Here is a 19,598-nt window from a genome sequence, read left to right on the forward strand (position 1 = left end):
GTCTCAGCAAGATCAAGAAGAGAGGAGAAAGGAAAAGGTTTAAAATGAATGTGACGGTTACTTATGGAACAGACATTCCAGGGCACTTTGGAAAGGGTGATAAGCCTTCAAATAGGCAGGACTTTGGCTGAGTTGGGTTCAAGGGGATAGGAACAAGACAGTGGCCAGTGGAGTACAGTCTTCCCTTGCTGTATCGCAGTTCATTTACCACGGCGTTACTGTATGGCGGGCTTTAAAAAATACATATCTGCTTCTGTATCACTATATGGCAGGATTTTGCAGATGAATACCATACTGTACCCAATGGAAATGCAGTGCACCACTACTGCTTGTGCAAGTTCGCTAACATGAGATTGTATACGGCGCACTATTGGCTGGGGGAATGAAAGGCGACCAACCACAGCTCTGTGTCCTGGGCATTGATTGGCTCAGTGAAGGAACTTGGTGGATTTTCACCTCTTGCTGTGGCCTCTGGAGGGATCACTGGACTGCGAATCCTCTGAATGGCAGCAGGAGGTTCCGAATCATCTGGACGGGGAGGGAGCAGGGAACGGGTGATGAAGGAGTTTAGGTAGGCTCTCATTACCCAGAGATCTTCAGGCAGCACTATATGCGTGGAAAGGCTATGCTGCTGGGAGGTATGAAGGATACCGTGGGGGGACCTCTCTCACACTCACTTCCTATAACCAATCCGCTGGCAAGTCTTTTATTTGCATCTTCACAATCTCTTTTCAAAAACCCATACCTTGTCAGAACCAATACTAAATAAATGTCAGCTCCAAGGCAGAAGAGCAGCAAGGGCTGGGCAGCTGGGGTTAAGTGACTTGCCCAGGGTCACACAGCTAAGAAGTGTCTGAGGCTACATATGAACCCAGGCCCTACCTCCTCCAGGTCTGGCTCTCTCTGCATGAGCCACGGAGCTGCCCCTTCACAATATGCCTTGTACATGCCACCTTCTCTTACTTTAGTCACCTCTATTTGGACTGTCTCCTTCCCTCATTTTACCCCTCCCAGCCTCCAGCCAGCTGCTCTCGTGCTTTTCCTAAAGCCGACTGTCACTCTCCCTCTGCAGATTGCAGAGGCTCCCTATTCCCTATGTGCAGGAATAACTGTTACGTCCCTCCAGACTCCGGGCCCCAGCAACACTGGCATTTGCGCCATCTCTTTTCGGTCAAGTCCTCATCTTCTGTCTTAGAATCAAGGCGAAGTCGCGCTCCCGAGGCAGAAGCGTGGCGTGGACAAGGCAAAAGGAGTCCAGTGACTTACCTGGGGTCACACAGCTAGGAGACGTCCTTGCTATTTCTTGAACAGGGTGGCCTTTCCCCTGCCTCCGCTCTGTGCCCAGGATGCTCTCCCCTCATCTTCCCCCTTCCGGCTTCCCTGGCCTCTCACAAGACCAGTCAGATTGAGCCCTCTTCAGGAGATCTCTCAGGCGTCTTCCTTCGCTTCCTCTCCACCCAGGCTTTCCTGGGGTCCCCCTCAATCCCTCTGTCTGTCTGCTGTCTCTTTCCATGTAGCTACGCAAATACAGGTACAGAGCTGAAGGTGGGCACACCGTTCGTTGTCTTTGGTCTCCCCATTCCAACAACAAGAGCTTTTGAGGACAAGGATGGCGTTTTGGGCCCTCCGTATCAGCCTGAATAGCCCAGTGACGAATCACCACCCCCTGCCCTTATGATGACATGTTTCCAGGCAGAGATGAGGGAGTCCACGTGTACCTGAATCATTCCATCTGCGTCATGTTCTTGGCAAGTGACTTTCCGTCCGTTAACTGATGGATGACGTTCAGGTGTTTCCTTTCTTTGCAATCTCGAACTCGTGTAAGCAGCCCTATCTGAATCAGAATTGGCCAGGACGGTGCTGACCCCCAAACACCAGGCCCTTGATCCCTCCTCTCCCTTCCATTCTGAGACGAGTGAGCACTTCTGAGGGGAGCTGAGGAAGCTCTCGGTCCCTTTCTCAATTCATAGTCTGATGACTTGTTATAAATGTAGTGACTGAGGGAGGGAGAGACCTGAGGCGCTCAAGGGAAATAAAAAGATAGGCATCCTCCTGTGGGAAACTGAACAGGGGTATGAGTGCTTCTGCAGTGCCACGGAGAGGCCATGTGCTATCCTGGCAAAAGAGCTGAACCTGGAGGGCACAGAGACATACGGAAGGCTCAAATCCAGCCCCAAACTGCTGTGTGGCTACAGGCAAGTCACTCACTCACTTACCCTTCTCTGCCTCAGTGTCCTAGTCTCTAAAATGGGAATAACACCTACAAGGTTTGGATAAGGCCAAAATGCAATAATATACATACATCAGGCTGGGGAATCCAGCCCAACTGGTCACAGAAGGCCCAAACATCTCAATCAAAAGCAAACAAGGCATGAATAAATTCTTAATTTGAAAAGAATTGTAGGAGTTTTGGGCCATTAGCTAAAGACATGACACCTCAAAAGAAATACCTTCATTAAAAATCAAGCAACATACAAAGACAGAGAGCTATTTCAGAGCCAAGTGGCAAATTCCGGTGCTCTGGAGGTAAGGCCCCTGAAAGGGAATCATTTTTGTAGGGAGGGGAAATTCTCTTCCTCTCTCTCCTCCTCCCTCTTCATTGATAGAGTTACTAGAGAGAATGTCCTTATAGAAGACAATACATTCAGCTAGGAGTCAAAAACATGCTGAGAAAAAGGCTCCAGAGATGGAAGCAGTTAGGCTGGAACCTTGAGTCCTGTGAAGTTCAGAAGACTGGAGTCCCCACCAGTGGGTAACAGACACAATGAAGACCAAAAGTGAGAAAAGCTCTCTAGCACTGAGCACATCAAAACGGAGGAGAGAACTTCTTGTAACAGGAGCTCTGAGCTTATCATTGGACACAGGAGATCCCTTGACACGTCTCCCTTTCATTTGTTTTCAAGTTTGAGTTCCTTCTCCCCAGGGACCCTAGGAGATCAAGGGCCTGGAATAGCCTCTTAGTTTGGGGGAATTCTTAATGTGTAACAACTATGTTTGTCATACCCATTTAGTAAATACCCTTTCTTAAGTGTAATTAAGTCTGAAAATCTCACAAATGATCAATAGTACTCAAAACTAGTTCTCCACAGTTATCCATATGATCTTGAAAAGTCAGACATCTTTCTGGGGGACTCAGCTGGACAATGTTCATAGGAGGTGGAAAAGCAGCCTCAGGAGGGGTGTTATATATGTAAAGGGCTTCGAAAAATTTAAAATTTTAAATAAATGCCAAGTATCATAAATAGTATGACCTGTAAAGTTCTGCTTTAGGTGAATTTTAAAAATAGGCTGAACTGCTAAAATAACAGAAATTCTTCAGTCTACTTCCATAAGGATTTACTATTCAAAAGACTTCAAAGATGAATTCTCTGATGTCGAGTAAGCTGTGTGCTCTGGCAGAATGCCTTTCCACATTCACTGCACTTATAAGGTTTCTCTCCAGTGTGAATTCTCTGATGGACAGTGAGATATGAGCTACAGCGAAAGGCTTTCCCACATTCTTTACATTCATAAGGTTTCTCTCCAGTGTGAATCTTCTGATGCAGAGTAAGATGTGAGCTACTTCGGAAGGCTTTCCCACATTCAGGACAACCATAAGGCTTCTCTCCACTGTGAATTCTCTGATGTAGAGTAAGGTGAGCACTATGGCGGAAGGCCTTTCCACATTCATGACATTTATAAGGCTTCTCTCCACTATGAATTCTCTGATGTACAGAAAGTTGTGAGCTTTGGCAGAAGGCTTTCCCACATTCCTTACATTCATAGGGTTTCTCTCCGGTATGAATTCTCAGGTGCTGAGTAAGTTGTATACTATTTCGAAAGGTCTTCCTGCATTCATTACATTCATAAGGTTTCTCACCAGTGTGAATTTTCTGATGTTCAGTGAGTCCTGTTCTTTGGCAGAAGCTCTTCCCACATTCAGTACATTCATATGGTTTCTCTCCAGTATGAATTTTCTGATGGCGAGTAAGCTGTATACTCTGGCAGAAAGCCTTCCCACATTCATGACATTCATAAGGTTTCTCTCCTGTATGAGTTCTTTGATGTACAGTAAGCTCTATGCTCTGTCTAAAGGCCTTCCCACAGTCCTTACATTCATAAGGTTTCTCTCCAGTATGAATTTTCTGATGGACAGTAAACTGTGTATGTGTACGGAAGGCCTTCCGACATTCATTACACTCATAAGGTTTCTCACCAGTGTGAATCTTCTGATGGACAGTAAGGTCTGTGCTACAATGGAAGGCCTTCCCACATTCTTTGCATTGATAAGGTTTCTCTCCAGTATGAATTCTCTGATGTACTGTGAGGTAAGAGCTATAACGGAAAGCCTTGCCACATTCAATACATTCATAAGGTTTCTCACCACTGTGAATTCTGTGATGTAGAGTAAGTTGTTCCCTTTGACGGAAGGCCTTTCCACATTCATTACATTTAAAAGGTTTCTCTCCAGTGTGAATTCTCTGATGGACAATAAGGTATGAGCTACAGCGGAAGGCCTTTCCACATTCCTTACATTCATAAGGCTTCTCTCCAGTGTGGACCTTCTGATGGACAGTAAGTTGTGAACTACTTCGGAAGGTCTTCCCACACTCCTTACATTTGTAAGGTTTCTCTCCACTGTGAATTCTGTGATGGAGTGTCAGTTGTTCGCTTTGACGGAAGGCCTTCCCACACTCATTACACATATATGGTTTCTCTCCAGTATGAATTCTCGCATGTACAGAAAGTTGTGAACTCTGGCAGAAGGCCTTCCCACATTCACTACATTTATAAGGCTTCTCTCCACTATGAGTTCTGTGATGTAGATTGAGCTGTGAACTCTGGCTAAAAGCTTTTCCACATTCATTGCATTTATAAGGTTTCTCTCCGGTATGAATTCTCTGATGGACAATAAATTGCGTTCGCTTGCGGAAGGTTTTCCCACATTCACTGCATTCATAAGGTTTCTTTCCACTATGAATTTTCTGATGTCGAGTAAGATTAGTGCTACTCTGGAAGATCTTCCCACAGTCCTTACATTTATAGGATTTCTCTCCAATATGAATGTTCTGATGTACGGTAAGATAGGAACTGGAATGGAAAGCCTTGCCACATTCAGTACACTCATATGGTTTCTCACCACTATGAATTCTATGATGTAGACTGAGTTGTGAGTTCTGACTAAAAGCTTTTCCACATTCATTGCATTTATAGGAATTCTCTCTGGTCTGAATTTTCTGATGTCCAGGAAATCTTGTTTTCTGGTGGGAGGCTTGGCCAGATTCATTACATCCACAAAGTGCCTCTTCAGGACAAATCTTCTGCTGTTCAATAAATCCAGTTGTCTGACCAAAGACCTTTCTCCATTCTTTATATTCACGATGTTTTGATCCAGTATGGATTGGTTGAGGCTGGGAAAGTTGTTTGCTCTCAAGGACAATCTTCCCACATTTACTACATTTTGGACTTTTCTCTTCAGCTTGAATCCTGTGATGGGAAGAAATGGATAGATGAGAGTTACAGCTTCTCTCACTTTCACTACATTCATAAGGTTACCAGTCAGTATTTATTTTATGATATTCAATAAGGGCTGAATTATAACTAAAGGATTTCCCACATTAATTTCACTTAGAAAATACCTAAAATTGGGGGCAGCTGGGTAGCTTAGTAGCTTGAGAGCCAGGCCTGGAGACAAGAGGTCCTAGGTTCAAATCTGACCTCGGACACTTCCCAGCTGTGTGACCCTGGGCAAGTCACTGAACCCCCACAGTCTAGCTCTTACCATTCTTCTGCCTTGGAACCAATATACAGTATTGATTCAAAGACAGAAGGTAAGGGTTTAAAAAAAAGGTATTTAAAAAAAATACCTAAAATCAGATGATTATCTTTCCCTGGGTCTGAAGAAACTTTCAAGTTCTTTATTAGGGTATCCAATTTACAGACTGTTTCTCTACTGTGGAAAAGAGACCCGTCCTAGACTGAAGCTTCTGCCATATTTGTTATTCCCACTGCTCACTTTACTGGAAGGAATTTTTGATTGGGCGATTGATTTCCACTTGCCTAGAATGTTTTTCTTTCTTTCTCTCTCTCTGTTGCTTTTCCGTCCTGGTGCCATTTTCCAAAGTTCCTCCCAACCTGGAACCCCTAGAGGGCTGCTCCCTGGAGAGTGTCTCCTTAGATGGACCTTCTAAAGGAATGCCAGGTTTCAGAGTTGGTTCCCTGGTTTCAGGGAGCATCTCAAATTCTGAAGAGACAAAATAAAACAAAATTCATGATACTTCTCTTCTCCCTGCTTCGGATTGTTGAGTTAAACAAACAAGCAAGGAGGCCAGTGTAGCTGCTTTAGAGAATGTGTGGAGAGGAATGAGGCAGGCAGGGCAGGTTATAAAGGGTTTCAAGAACCAGAGAGAGAACTACGTATTTGATCATGGAGATAATGGGAGTACCTGGAGCTGACTGAGTTGCAGGGTGAAATGGTTTGTCTGGGATGCTGGGAAGCAGCTGAAGGGTAGATGGGCTTCAGTGGGGTAAGACATGAAGCAGAGACAGAGAGGTGACGAGAGTTCTCCCAGCTAATGTCCAAGAACAGATCTGGACTCCTGGCTTCCCGATTCCAGGTCTAGCACTGTGTGTACTGTGGCGCTCCCTAGCAACCTCCACCAATCATTTAATTGCTAACTCCAATGGTCATTCCCGACCCTGTGCACCATTCAGCACTGCCGACTCCCTCCTCTGTTCCAGATTCTCTCCTCATTAGGTTTCTGCAACACTCCTCCCTCTTGGCTCTCTTCTAAATGTCTGGATGCTGCTTCTCAGACTCCTTTGTTAGATCTCTATCCCCATTCCCGTCCCCAAGCACAAGCATTTCCCAAGCTCTGTCCCAGCCCCTCCTCGCTCTCTCCTTTGCTGAACTCATCGAGTTCCATCTGTTCAGTTCTCTTCTCTATGACTCCTCAGCTTCCCAGTGGATGGCTCACACTGCAGGTGCGCAGCTCAACATGTCCACTTCATCACCTTTCCCCACAAACCCATCTCTCCTCCAAACTTCCCTGCTACTGAGGAAGACGCCCCCATCCCCTCCGCTACCTACACTATGGCTCTGATCTAATCCTCCACTCCTCAGTCTCACCCCACAGATGCACTCAGTTTCCAGATCTTGCCTGTCTCTGCCTAATTCAGGCCCTCGTCACCTCCCCTCTGAACCACAGCAGCAGCCTTCTAACTGGTCTCCTCTCGTCCTCTCCCCTTCGCAGATCTCCCTCCATTTGGCTTTTTCTTCAAGTGATTTTTGTCTTATGACCCCTCCCTGCTCAGTAAATTCCTCTTAGCTCCCCTAGTAGCTCTAGGATTCAATCGAAATTCCTGTTTGGTATTTGAAGCCCTTCGTGACTTGAGTCCCTCCTGTCTCTCCGGATTTACCGTACTTCGTTCCCCTAGTACGGTCCAGCCAAACCGACCTCATTCATGACACTTCATCTCCCTCTCCATGCCTCTGCATTGGATGTCCCCCTAAGCTAGAATATATTCCTTCATCCCCTCTGCCTGGCACAGTTCTTCATGCCCACCTTCTACATGAAGCCCTTCTGGATTCCACCTCTCCCCCCAAAAGGCCTTGTGGCTACCCCTCTTTGTCTACGGTCACTTCCAATGAGAGTGCTGGCTAGTGAACAGTTGCGATGCTGCTGGGAGGTCCAGAAGGGCTGGACCTGCGCAATGTCCACTCATGGGTGCTGCCCAGGCAGTCCCTCTGCGTGGAAAGCTCTCGTCTAAGAACGCTCAAGTCCTTTCAGGGCTCAGCTCAGGGACTGCCTTTTCTAAAGCTTGCGGCTGGCAGCGCTCTCTCTCCCAAGATCAGTTTACGATTCCTCCTCTGTGGATGTTTCTGCCCAGCAGCGAGGAAGCTCCTGTGGGCAGGGAATCTCCTCCGTGGCCAGCAGAGGGCCTGGCCCCTAAAGAGGATTTCACAAACCCTTTCTGAGTTTAACTGGGTGCGTTTGATGACACACCTAAGTGGCGTCACAGAGACCCGAGTTCAAATTCAGCCAATTAGCTCCGGGACCCTCAGCAGGTCCCTTGCTCTTCTCTGCTTCTGTTTTCTCATCTGTAAAATGGGTGTAAAAGCAGCCAGCTTGCAGGCTATTGTAGGGGTCAGACGAAGTGCTCTGTAACCTCTCACTGTTGGCTCTCGTTGTCCCTCTTCCTCCTTATTTAGCTTCTACAGATTAGCTTCAGCCCGGCATTGGAGGGTGCCAAGACTGCTCTCCAGCCTCGCTCTGTGGTCAGCTCCTGCCCCCACTCTGTTATGCGAGCAGGCCGCCGCCGGGAAAGTGCTGGCCTGCACAGCCCAGCGGGGCAAGGTTTCTCCAGGCTGGCATCGAGCCGTCACTGGCTCTGGTCCGTCGCTCCTCCCGGCCCCTCTCCTTACCCAGCCCATCTCCGTCCGCCACAGGAGCGTTCGGAGCACCGGTGGCAGAGGCAGACGCGCCCAGCACGGCCAGGGTGCCAACACGGCTGTCTGCTTCTTGCTCTCTTTCCTGACGCTTTCCGACCGCGAGGCCACTGCCCCGTGCATTCTGGGCCCGCAGACGCCAGGAAACGAGCGCTGGGCTTGCGGGAGCTGGTCACGGGGCAGCCCTGGGTGTGAGAGGCGCCGCGTGCTCGGCCAGAATGACTCAATGGATGAACCGAGGGATCCCCAGCCGACGGCACCCTCCCTGGGCTCGACGATCATCGCACGGACACCCCTTTGGGTGTCCGACAGGACGGGGGGCTCAGCATGTCTGCTGTGGCACTCTTAGGGTCCCTCCAAAGCCACTTGTTCCAGCCCTCCCAGGCCGGGGGGCTCCCAGCCCCTCGCTGCCCGCCTCTGCCACTCACTCACCTGTGGCCACCCAAGGCGCATCTCTTCGCTCTAGCTGGCTGATCACGTCTGGTTTGGAAGCCGCGAGGCCTGCTCAGGGGAAATGGGAAAGAGCTAGGCACGCAGGGCCTCGAACCCAAGCTTGGCCCCTTCTCTCCCCGGAACAAAGACAGCGTGAGAGGGAGTCCCGGATGGGGCCCACTCTCTGTTGTGGCCCCAGGACCGGAGGCTGGCAGGGAGCAGCCTTGGAGGAGGCCTCCTCAGATGGCCGACCTCACCAAGCTGCCGGCAAAGGCCGAGGCCGAGATGTCCAGCAGATGACCGCTGGAGCCCTGAGAGCCGATCGGATGGCTGGGGGAGGAGGCAGATGCAATCACCGGGGAAAGCGCGCCCAGACTCCGGCCCCCACAAGCATAACAAGCTCTGGGTCGGCAGCCAAAGGCTCAGGAAACCACGGCCTTCACTTAGCCCAGTGCTTGGCCCACAGAAAGGCCTGGCAACCCCCCACCCAGGCAGAATCCGGGTCCCAGGGCTGGCTAGCCTCACCCAGGCACACCAGGGTCCGGTAGGTCTCCAGCATCACCTCCCGGTACAGCTCCTTCTGGGCCGGGCCCAGGCGGCGCCACTCCTCCCACGTGAAGTCCACGGCCACGTCCCGGAACGTCACCGAGCCCTGGAACACCGAAGATGCCTGTGCTCGCCCAAGGGACCTCCTTCCTATGGGCCTGGGGTACGGGAAGGGCGCAGGAACTGTGCAGAGTGGGTCTCCCGTGATTCCTGGGAGGGCAGTGCCTAGAAGTGTTGGCCTCGGAGGCAGGAAAGCCCCGAGTTCAAATCCTGCTTCAGAGGAACACTTGCTGTTCAGGGAGGTAAAGCACCTCACCTCCTCCGGCCTCAGCCGCCTGCCCTGTAAAATGGGGATCATGACCGCCCCTCCCTTCCAGGGCTGCCGTAGGGGTGCATCGAGGCTGTGTCTGGAGCCTGGGACACGTCCTTCTCCACCTCACCCACCCTTGCCCATTGGAGGCGCGAAGCGGCCGGTTCAGGGGCCTCGCCAGCCCGAGTGTCCTGAGCACCCTCCGAGGGGGGCGAGAGCGTTTAAGGAGCCCTCAGGGAGGGGGCCCGGCTCCCTGCGCCCCTTTTCCCCGAGTTCCTCCTCCTCTCAGGCGGCCATCTCCGGGCCAGCTAAAGGAGAGCCAGACGTGCCCCCGTCGGGAAGGCCGAGGGCTCCCTCTCTCTTGACATCACGTGCCTGGAGCCTTGGGTCCGTTTGTACCTCTAACGCCTGTGTCCCCGGCCGGCGGAGCCCCAGGCCTCAAGGGGCCTCCCCTCACGTCCAAGGCTCAGGGCCGGGAGGGGCCGGACGCCCAGCTGAGCCACAGGCCACCTTCAGACAGCTCTGAAGCACGGGAGCTTTCCCCAAAGTCCAGCCCATCGGAGAGCATCCCCCAAGAGCTTCCTCTTCTGAGCTCCGGTCAGTCCAGCGGCCTCCGCTGCCACCTCCTCCTTCAGCTCACCTTCCCAGACAGGATTCCTGTTTGATCGGGCAGCTCTAGGTTCAAGCCAGCTGCAGGGGGCCGCCTTTGCCACTGGCGTTCCAAGCGCGCCATCGAGGCTCTCCGCAGAATGACTGAGCCTCTCGTTGCCCGTCTCTGCCGGCCTCCTCTCGGATCTCCATCTTCTCCTGAACCTCTCTAGCTGGATGGCCGTCAACATGTCTGAGACTTCTCTTGAGACGCCCCCTCCAGGATTCAAGATGGCGCCGTGGCGCGTACCACCAATGGTTGATTTCACTCCCGCAGCAGCTCTCGCAGCTGCCTCCTTCTCTCCTCCAACCCTGCCTCACCCTAGTGTGGACCCCCATCACCTCCCACCTTGACTACTGCAGTAGCTGGGGGGGGCACCCTCGCTTCGGGTCTCCCCCATCCATCCTCGTTCAGCCACCAGAGTGCAAGACCCTCCCCGCCAGCCCTGCTCAATAGCTCCAGAGGCTCCCGGTCCCACTCCTCCCTTGGACTCCTGCAGCCTTTCCTGACCTGGCCTTCTGGTCGACCCTTGCCCAGGGTCCGGCCCCTCCTCCCCTCCCAGACTCCCTTCCAGCCTTGGCTCCAATCCCAGCTCCACCAAAGGCAGCCACCTTTGTGCATGACGCGACCGTGGGCTCCACCTAGCGGTGACTCTCCCGAGAGCCGCTGCGCCCCTGGGGGACAAGGCCAGCTTCTGCCCTCCCGGCTCCCCCAGAACCAGAACCAAGGGCGAGCGGGATGACTCTCCCCAGTGGAGTGCTCGTCCTCACTCACCGTCGCCTCGCCCTCTCCGCTCGCCATTTTGGTTGGGTCCAAAAGTCCGCCTCCCTGGAAGAGAGAAGCCGGGAGCAGTGGGCGGGTCAGGCTCCCCGCCCCGGGCCATCTGCCCCCCCCCCCCGCCCCCCATCTCTGGACTGTCTCCGTTCCCGAAGGCTCCCCGCTTGGGTCACCATCGGCACTCCCGGTGCGGTGCGGCGCGGCGCGGCGGCGCCCTTCACTCCGGCGGGAGCTCCTCTCCTGGGCTAAGGAGGAATGGAGGCCCGGGCCAAGCTCCAGGGCAGGGCCCGGGTCCCCCCTCGCAGGGGCCCAGCTTCAAGGCCGTCTCCGGGACCCCGTTTCCTTGGCAGGTGAGGAACTGAGGCCGGCAGGCTCGAGTCACCCAGTGAGGGCGTCTGGAGCCGCCTGCCTTCTACCGGCGGACAGGGCGGCAGCGCCGGGGTAAGAGGGGGGAGGGCAGCCTAGTGCAGCGACAACTGGGCGGCCTACCCGGGTCCCGTTGGAGGGCTCCTGCGGTGGCCGCAGCAGCGAGCGAGGGGGCGGCCCGAGACAGTGGACCGCAGAAGGGCGCCAGGCTGCCCTTCAGGGCCCCTCTCCCGGCTCAGACAGCAGCCCGCCCCCGCCCCACGGGCGCCCCAGAAACCCTCCGGGCGAGCCCTTATAAGTGCTCCCGACGGGGCGGGGTCCGGCTGCCTGCCAAGAGGGCCGGTGCCTGGAGGGAAGAGGCTAGCGCGGCGCACCCCAGGAAGCTCCGCCCCCTCTCAAGGCAGTGCCTTAGGGAGCCTGTGGGCCACGGACAGCCTAGCCTGCAGGGGATGGGGGAGGGACTGCAAAAAGGGGTGGAGAAAAATCCAAATGGCGCTGCTGATTGGCTCGCTAGCCTCGCCCCCGCCCCCGGGCTGACCAATGGAAAATGCGTCTGCTCTCTTTCCTACGGCCCTGCAACGCCCCCAGTCTTCACTCACCCGGCCTGGGACCCGGAGCTCCGGCTCCAGCTCCTGTAGGAGGCCGAAAACCGGGCCCGCAGGGGCGGAGGGCGGAAGTGATGTTTCAGGGACCCCCGCCCGCGGCTGAAGCCCCGCTCACAAACAGATGGGTTTCGCGCACGATCTTCTGGGAAACGTAGTCCAAGGTGACCGGCAAGGGAAGTGCGCACGCTCAGAGCTCCAAGGCCGTCCCCCCCTATCCTTCTAGTGGGCCTGTGGGTGTGGCCTCTCGCCTGCCCTACCCCTAGCCCCACCCACTCTCCACCAGGGGCGTCCCTCTGAGGAGCCCGCCGGGATTTGGAGGAGCCGCAGGTCCGCAGCTCCTCCGTTGAGAGCTTTGCCTTAGATTCTACAGGAAAAATTGAGGCCGTTTGCCACGTCTTTTCTCCCCTCTCCTCAGCTCTCCCTCACAAGCTTTCGGCTCTGGCCTGCACTCGGTCCTTACCAAGGGGAAGCCCTCGACCTACGCCGTCGGCAACCAAGCGACCAGCACTTAACCCGTACCGGCTCGGCAGCCTGTTCCCGAGGATGGAAATGGAGTTTGTTAGCGCCACCCGTAAGGCGGAGCTCCAGAGGGGCCGCGGGGCGGCGTGCAGCTGCCCTGTGGCGGCTCATCCTGAGCTCCCCACAAATAGGCCCGCGTCCCCCTCCTGGCGGAAACATCCCGCCTGGATCCCGGCTATCGCGCTTTACTTCTCCCCAGAAAGACCGCCCAGAGACGCCTCCGCTTTCTCTCCTTTTTTTTGAAACACAGAACTTTATTTAGGAACTGTTTAAAGCAGGAAACAACCGTGTCAAGAAAGGCCAGGTGGAATACGCGAAATGGACTTTTAGGGCAACAGAGGCCTACAAGAGAGAAACAGCACCTGCATCTCAACACTGGCGAGTTACTTGCGTTGGGCATTATTATTATTATGACACTTGGGCTTTCCTCAGAGTTCCACGCAGACTCGTGCACCGCACCACCGTTTATCGTAAAAGCTCGCCTTCTACACACATTTTAGGGCACCAGAATCTACCACCAGAGACAAAGTGACACAAGCACGGCAGGACTGATCATCTCAGTAGTGGGTGACCGAGTCGTCTGGCAGGTTCCTGCCAAACAAAAGGGATGAAACAGGCTGAGGTGCAAAGCAAAAGACGGGGGTGTTCAGGAATGAAATGTTTTCAATGTTAATAGTCACATTAGACCTGGCCCTGTATTTCCTGCAAAAGATGAACATTTAGTAACACACTCTGATGGAACTGATCTCCAAGGAGATTCGAGCACTGGCAACTATTCAGATACGGTGGGAGCTGTGGACAGCAGGTACCAAAACCCCCCAACCCAAGGCTTGCAGGTCACAAGGTAATCTCAGCCTTCACAGATCACTCTCCCTCTACCAGAGGTCCAGAAAGAAGGCGGAGCACGATCCCCTGCCCATGGTATGCCTTGTTCTCAGCAGCACGTTTTAAGGGGCAGAAAGAAGAGACCCCAAAAGGGAAAGGAAGAATAAAAAGGAGCTAAAAGAAAACATGCCAATCTGCTCCCAAGTAACATTCATTTCTAGGGAGGCGTTTTTGCTTTCCAAAAGCAATCTTTAGGTAATATAAAAGCAGACACATCTTGCTTTCTAGAAAATACAGTGCACAGAAGATTTGGAGTAACATCGAGAAACTGATACAGAAATGCTCAACGAAAACAATTTTGAGCTCTTCAACTCAATCATACATCTCAGAGCCAAAAGACTCCCTCTGATTGTTAGGCAAAGATCCAGCCTCCTCCTTCGTAGGATCTACCACTTAGCAATACCAAAAAGCTCTAGAATAAATGTCTTTACTTCGCACTCTGATCCATTTCTATGGCTGCAAGTACTGAAAGAGCACCACAGGCCTTCCCAGACAGCCATGTAGACGGTTGGGCGCTTTCTAGCCACAACATGAAGCACAAAGAATCCTGTCATATTACATTTTATAATTTGACATAAGGAAACCTTTTTAAATACTCTTAAGGCGTTAGTTATTTAGTTCTCTGTTGAGATTTCACATTAGCTCATCCGTTTTGTGAGTCGTCTTCACGTTTCTCTATTCTGAGCCTCCATTTAGTATGTCATAGCAAAACAAATTTTCAGGAATCAGTATGTTTACCAGCAACCAAAAAGTGAGCTCTCAAGATCTGCCTCTTTGTTCCCCAAGTGAACCGGCTAGATGTTAATACTGCTTTGCCACAAGATAAAAGTTCCTGACTCAACACCCATTGGAAAAGGAGTGAAACTTCTGCAAAGTGCTGGTACTTTTTGCTTCCGAAAAGAAACCAGTGAGTGAGTCCTCTAAAAACAATAAAAGGGAGTATCTTACAGTTAAGCACATGATTTGGGGTGAAGAATTCAGATGTTGCTTCTCTACTGGTACAGTACATGGGTTATTAATACTCTTCTTGCTCCTCTTGCAGACCCCCTTCATCAGGTATCACAAAGTCTTCATCTGTGGCATAGAGAATCTCCACAATCCTCTGCAACACTGGATCACTTTCCCCTTCGTTTTCCTGACAAATCAATTCAATATTCCTTAGCTTTCCAAAGTAGAAGTCTCTCTCTTTCTCCAAGTCTTCAACAGTGAGTTTCAATACATCGATCGGCTGGATCAATGCTGCTGACTCATCATCTCCATTTCCCATCCCTGGATTCTTTCTGACCATACCAGGGCCTGTCTTGGAAGGTGCTGTAGTTCTCTGTGTAGAAATGGGCCTCTGTGGAGCTGCACCACTGGAACCAAGAGGGTTTTTTGGCTTATTCAAAACTGGAGTCATGAGGGAGGGGGCGACTGCCCTTTCTTGGCCTTGACAAGCTGCCACAGGATCATAGTCTTTCCCATCATAGTTTGCATCAAAAAATGTCTTGAACCATTGAATAAACTCAAAATTGTCTTGAAATGTTCCCTTCACTAATCTGTCCACAGGAATTATTTTGTCCACACCCATCCTCTTAAAACCTGCTTGTAGAACCTTGACGTTCTGAATATATTCATGTTCCAGTTCTGCTTGAAACTTCACTTTCTTCAGAGCAATGGAACCAGGGAAAAGCATATCCATAACTGACAATAAGCAGCACCTGAACATAAGTGTTCAGTCTTTGTCCAAGTCAAGTGCAGAGATTCATCGATCCAGGCCAGCATATCATGTCGACTCAAATTATCGCTAGTTACGGAAGTTGAATACACGGTAACCGCCATCCTCTCGCCAGCACCCCGGTTCCGTCTAGGTCTTGTTCAAACCCTCTCCTATTTTCTTATCTTCATTATTCCACAAAACTCTTCACTCCTGTGCTGAAAATTCATGATCAGCAGAAATGCCAATAAAAGAAACAGGCTTGTCGGGAGAGGGCTGGTCTCACAAGAAAGCCGACCTCTGGGCAAGACCAAAGCCCCCAAGCCTGGTCAGTGGCCTCCGTATACACCCAAGGCTTAGCACAACTCGCAAATATGGCAGAACCCAGTTGAGTGAAAGTTGGGAGCCTCATTTGTGGTCCTTGTGCCTGAACAGCCGGCACTCCTAAGAAGCAGCAAAAGACTAGCAAAAAATGATGCCGTTCACCACCGCTCAAGATAAAAGGTGAATGTCATCACAGAAGGTGCTAAAAGTACAACTTTACTGAATGGAGCCTCCCGCTACTAAGAAGGTAGCCATACCGTAGAAGGGGGCACTCCGAAGTCACCAGTGACCTCTTAGGCGCCAATCCAATGCGCTCCATCTCCCCGATCTTCTGTAGTCTCTGATGCCCTCGATTGCCTTTTGGGGCGGCCTGAGCCGCTCCTTCTCAGTCTCCCCTGCTGAAGCCTCCTTGGCCCCGTGGGGGCTCCCGGCTCTGTCCTGGGCCTTCCTCTTCACTTGGAGATTCCATGATGTTGTGGGAGGGCTGATGAGGAAAACCTGGGCTTGAGGAACTACCGGGCCAAATCATTGACTAGGCAGGTGGCCGGCTGCCTCCCAGAGACGTGGAGTCCCGGCTCCTTGGACCCTCTGCGGGGAGACAGTGACGCCGTTGGGACTCCTGTGCTCTGCCTCAAAGCCAAGGGGGGGGCGTGTCCAGTTTAGGGGATGGTTGGCGCCGCCCACGCGCCTATGTGAGGAATGCCAGCGGACCCTCGGAGCAGGGACACCTTTGGGGTTGGGGTGTCAGGGGAAGCCCCGCCCCCGCATCAGCTAGTTCCCAGGGGCCCAGGTCTATCCAGTCAGCCCTCGGCTCTCTCCTTTCCTCTGGTTCCCACCTCCAAGCCCCTAAATGGGATGCCATCCCGCCAGGGGCCACGTTTCTCCCTGCGCCTGGGAAGGTGGCCGTCGGGGGCCTTCCTGCCTCCGATCCATCCTCTAGAGCCTGCCGCCCGGCTCCCGGCTGCACATCTGGGATGCCCCGTTTGGGGCTCGGAGCCCTCCCTAAGGTCACCCCTCTGGCCTTAGCAGAGGCTCCCGCTAGATCCCTCTCAGCGAGGTGATCCCGAGTCTTTCGGCTCCAGGCCTTTCCCGTGCTCTGGCTTCCGTTAGGTCCTATCGGAAGCCTTCTCTCTCCTCATTCGAGTGCCTCCTTTCTGTCAGCGTCCTCCTATTTACCCTCTAGGTGGACACTGGCCGACTGGCCCCTCGGAACTACATTTCCCAGAAGGCCGTGCGAACGGAGCTCAGGCACTCTGGGCGGGGCCCGAGAGTGGGAATCCGAGTTTATGTCACTTCCGCCCTGCCAGGCTAGTGAGGGCTCCCTTTGGAAGCCAGGAACTGACTCCCGGTGAGTCCGGGTGAGGAGGGGGGAGGGGGAAGAGCCAGGGGGCGTGGCGCCTCAGCTCCCGCCTTTGTACCACACCCTCAGGATGGTGCTTCCCAGGAAGAACTTGTTCATTGGTCCTTTCCAAAAGGGGCGTGGCACTGGGGAGCCAATCAGCGGTAGTCTGTTCAGTCCTCTATCTCTGGTATGGAGGGCCGGTGGTGCCCTCCTAGGGCAGCTCTCCAGCCTCTGACCCCCACCTGACACCCAGCTCTCCCTTGTGGCTCCCAGTAGCTGCTAGCATGCGGCAGCGGCTTCCACAGGCCGGCTAAACCTTGTGAGGGTAGCCATCGGGTCTTCGACCCCTGGTGAACCAGGGCTTTGCTCACCCAGCATGTGAAGACTGCTTCGGCGGAACAGGCAGAAGAAACCAACAAGAAGGTTCAACGGCTGAGAGGGCGACGCAGCAAGGCACTGTGGAGTGCTCAGGGCGTGATGGAGCACAAAGGACAACACGGCCATCCCATGCAGCTGAGGAAGTCTCCAGGTGTAACGATTTTTCGTGCCACTGGACCCAGGCTTCCCACGCCGAGAGAGCGGGACTGTCTCTGTGCATCGACTTTTCCACTTAAATCTCCTTCACACACAAGTGTCTTTGTGCACACTCATCTATCCTAACCCCGTCCACCCTCTTCAAGACCTGCAGCAATGGGGGAGTGGCAATGCAACAGGTGGAGGTGACCCCTGGCAGTTGTAGTCACGATCCTGCACGTAGGCGGCCAGTGGTCGCTCGGCCCTGTGGGCAGCAGAGACGTTCGGGAGCATCCTGGGCGACTGAGCAGCCCTCTCTAGGACAGCACTGCTCACCCTCATCAAGGGAGGGGACTAGAAAAGGTGTCCCAAACATTGCCTGCCCTACAAACACCCGGTCAGCACACCGCGGCTGGCGGGTCATCCCTTTAAGCGGTCAAAATCAAAAGAAGCAAAATACAAAGAAACTCCTACTAGGAGCATGGAACATCAGGACATCACTTGATAGAGAGAATACCCCGAGATGGAAGTCGACGTCTTGCCGCTGCGCGGGAACGCCGACACCAGGCCACAGCCGCCCCTCCCGTAACAACTGGCGTCCCAGGCCCCGCGTGCCACACACTGTGCGCCTCAGCCTTTGGACTCCAAAGCCACAGGAGGGTACACCGTAGATGAAACTGCCCAAAGACAATCGTCATTCTCCAACACGGAGAGACTACTATCATACCTCTCATTGCAATACACGTGATTTCGACCGTTCTGATTGGCTAGTGTGGGAAGGGGGCGTGGTCAGGTCGACAGGGTCCCGCCCCCTCCTCTCTGAGCCCTTCTCCTTCAGCTCACGCTTCTTTCCCGCTTTTCCACCCGCAGGCTCGAGGCTTCCCTAGCCCAGGCTGTGGCTGTGACCCGGAGGAGCGATGGCCCCGGCCGGTGCTGCCCCCACTTGGGAGTAAACCTACAAGCCCCAATAGGGAGAGCAGAAGCTATTCCGCCTTCTAAGTCAAAGGAGGGGCGGCTGTGATCTGATTGGTCCTTGGGGAAGAGGGGCGGGGCGGAGTCCTAGAAAGCGGCCTGTGGGGGGCAGCGAAGAGGGCCGGAGCCAGTGGGAGAGCCAAGGAGTGCCACGTGGGCGGAACCAGCCGGGGCCAGCCAGCCTGGTGGGGTCTCCTGGACTGAGAGGCCCGAGCTCTCCCGGGGTGGGCGTGGGGGGCGCCAGAGAGCCTCTAAGGGTAGAGAAGCCCCTGGGGGGGTTGAAGGGCGGCCAGCCTGACCAGGGAACCCCTCGACTTGCTAGATCCAGAGCCAAGCCTGTGGCCAGGCAAGAATGTTGCCCGGAGGAGCCTCGCTTCCTTTTGCAGCGGCTACTGAACTGTTGGAGGAGGAGGACGAGAGGGCCCTGAATGCCGTTACTTCCAATCAGCCACGCACCAGAGTGCTTGACATTGTTCTCCGTGCCCTGGACTTGGATGGTGTTGGGCCCCTTCAGAAGAATTACTGGGGCCGCTGGATGGCCCCGCAGGCGGAGAACCAGGCCCAGGGATGGGAGCTCCGGCTCGGCTCCAGCGTGGCCTCACACATCCTGAGGAAGTCACTCCGCCCCATGTGGCCCCCATTCTAAGACCGAAGGGACGGGATTGAGAAAGAGGAAGAAGAAGAAGAATTCTTCCAGGTCGCTATCAGCCTTACAGAGTCCTCCAGCCCAGGACAGGCCTCTGGCTCAGGGCTGGGCTCAGCCTGGTCTCCGAATCCCTTCCATCCATGACCAGTAGGAGGGCATGAATGCCAGCCTTCCTCTTAATAATGATAATAGTGACGTGGATTGAGCCCTGCTCTGTGCCAGGCACCGTGCCAAGCAGCTCCCCATTACTATCAGGGCGCTCCGGAATGGGGGTCCCTCTGGGCTGGAGAGTCCAAGTGCCACGGAGGCGATACCAGGTTGGAGTCCTGCCTGTCATTTAAATTGACGAGACCTTTCACCCTCTTTTCTCACATGCCCAGCCATGCTTGGGATTGGATTGAATGGTAAATGGTATCAGGACTTTACTAGTGGCTCCTGTGATTCCCACGTGGCTTCCGCGCTTCCTTCAGATTTACTCTGAGAAAGGGTGCCGTCTTTGGGGAAGATGATGAGTCAGAAGATCTGAGCTCTGCTCTGTCAAGGGTAAAATTTAGGGTTGACACTGAATATAAGATTTAGGGGTCTCCA

General features: G+C 53.4%; 2 protein-coding genes across 9 annotated transcripts; both read right to left on the reverse strand.

Annotated features, from left to right (window-relative positions):
- Positions 1 to 681: 681 nt before the first annotated feature.
- Positions 682 to 12,706, reverse strand: LOC100012672 (zinc finger protein 420-like). Of its 8 annotated transcripts, none has more exons than XM_056821173.1 (6): positions 12,574 to 12,706; positions 11,140 to 11,193; positions 9,386 to 9,512; positions 8,861 to 8,929; positions 6,040 to 6,223; positions 682 to 5,466 (listed from the first exon to the last, which is right to left on the reverse strand). In XM_056821173.1, exons 2-6 carry the CDS (start codon positions 11,164 to 11,166, stop codon positions 3,354 to 3,356), a joined length of 2,520 nt encoding a protein of 839 aa, XP_056677151.1. In that variant the 5' UTR covers positions 11,167 to 11,193; positions 12,574 to 12,706; the 3' UTR covers positions 682 to 3,353. The 8 variants fall into 8 exon arrangements, with proteins under 8 accessions (XP_056677151.1, XP_007490144.2, XP_007490143.2 ...); XM_007490082.3 differs by lacking the exon at positions 12,574 to 12,706 and adding an exon at positions 12,108 to 12,302; XM_007490081.3 differs by lacking the exon at positions 12,574 to 12,706 and adding an exon at positions 11,632 to 12,081.
- A 23-nt stretch (positions 12,707 to 12,729) lies between these two features.
- LOC100010572 (microtubule-associated protein RP/EB family member 1-like) lies at positions 12,730 to 16,436 on the reverse strand. The gene is given in 2 exon segments (XM_056821196.1): positions 12,730 to 15,200; positions 15,203 to 16,436. Coding segments are annotated over 2 exon segments (804 nt in total). The 5' UTR covers positions 15,339 to 16,436; the 3' UTR covers positions 12,730 to 14,532.
- Between the last annotated feature and the right edge of the window lie 3,162 nt (positions 16,437 to 19,598).

Source organism: Monodelphis domestica, chromosome 3 (genome assembly GCF_027887165.1).
Source record: "Monodelphis domestica isolate mMonDom1 chromosome 3, mMonDom1.pri, whole genome shotgun sequence".
Classification (NCBI taxonomy): domain Eukaryota; kingdom Metazoa; phylum Chordata; class Mammalia; order Didelphimorphia; family Didelphidae; genus Monodelphis; species Monodelphis domestica.

Excerpts from the sequence above, each read along its gene's own strand:
- LOC100012672 (XM_056821172.1), bottom strand. The coding sequence starts at position 9,764 with ATGATCCCCATTTTACAGGGCAGGCGGCTGAGGCCGGAGGAGGTGAGG. Across the intron at positions 8,930-9,385 it reads CCGGACCCTGGTGTGCCTGG|GCCTCGCGGCTTCCAAACCA; the intron begins GTGAGGCTAGCC and ends TCCCCTGAGCAG. Across the intron at positions 6,224-8,860 it reads TGCGCCTTGGGTGGCCACAG|AATTTGAGATGCTCCCTGAA; the intron begins GTGAGTGAGTGG and ends TTGTCTCTTCAG.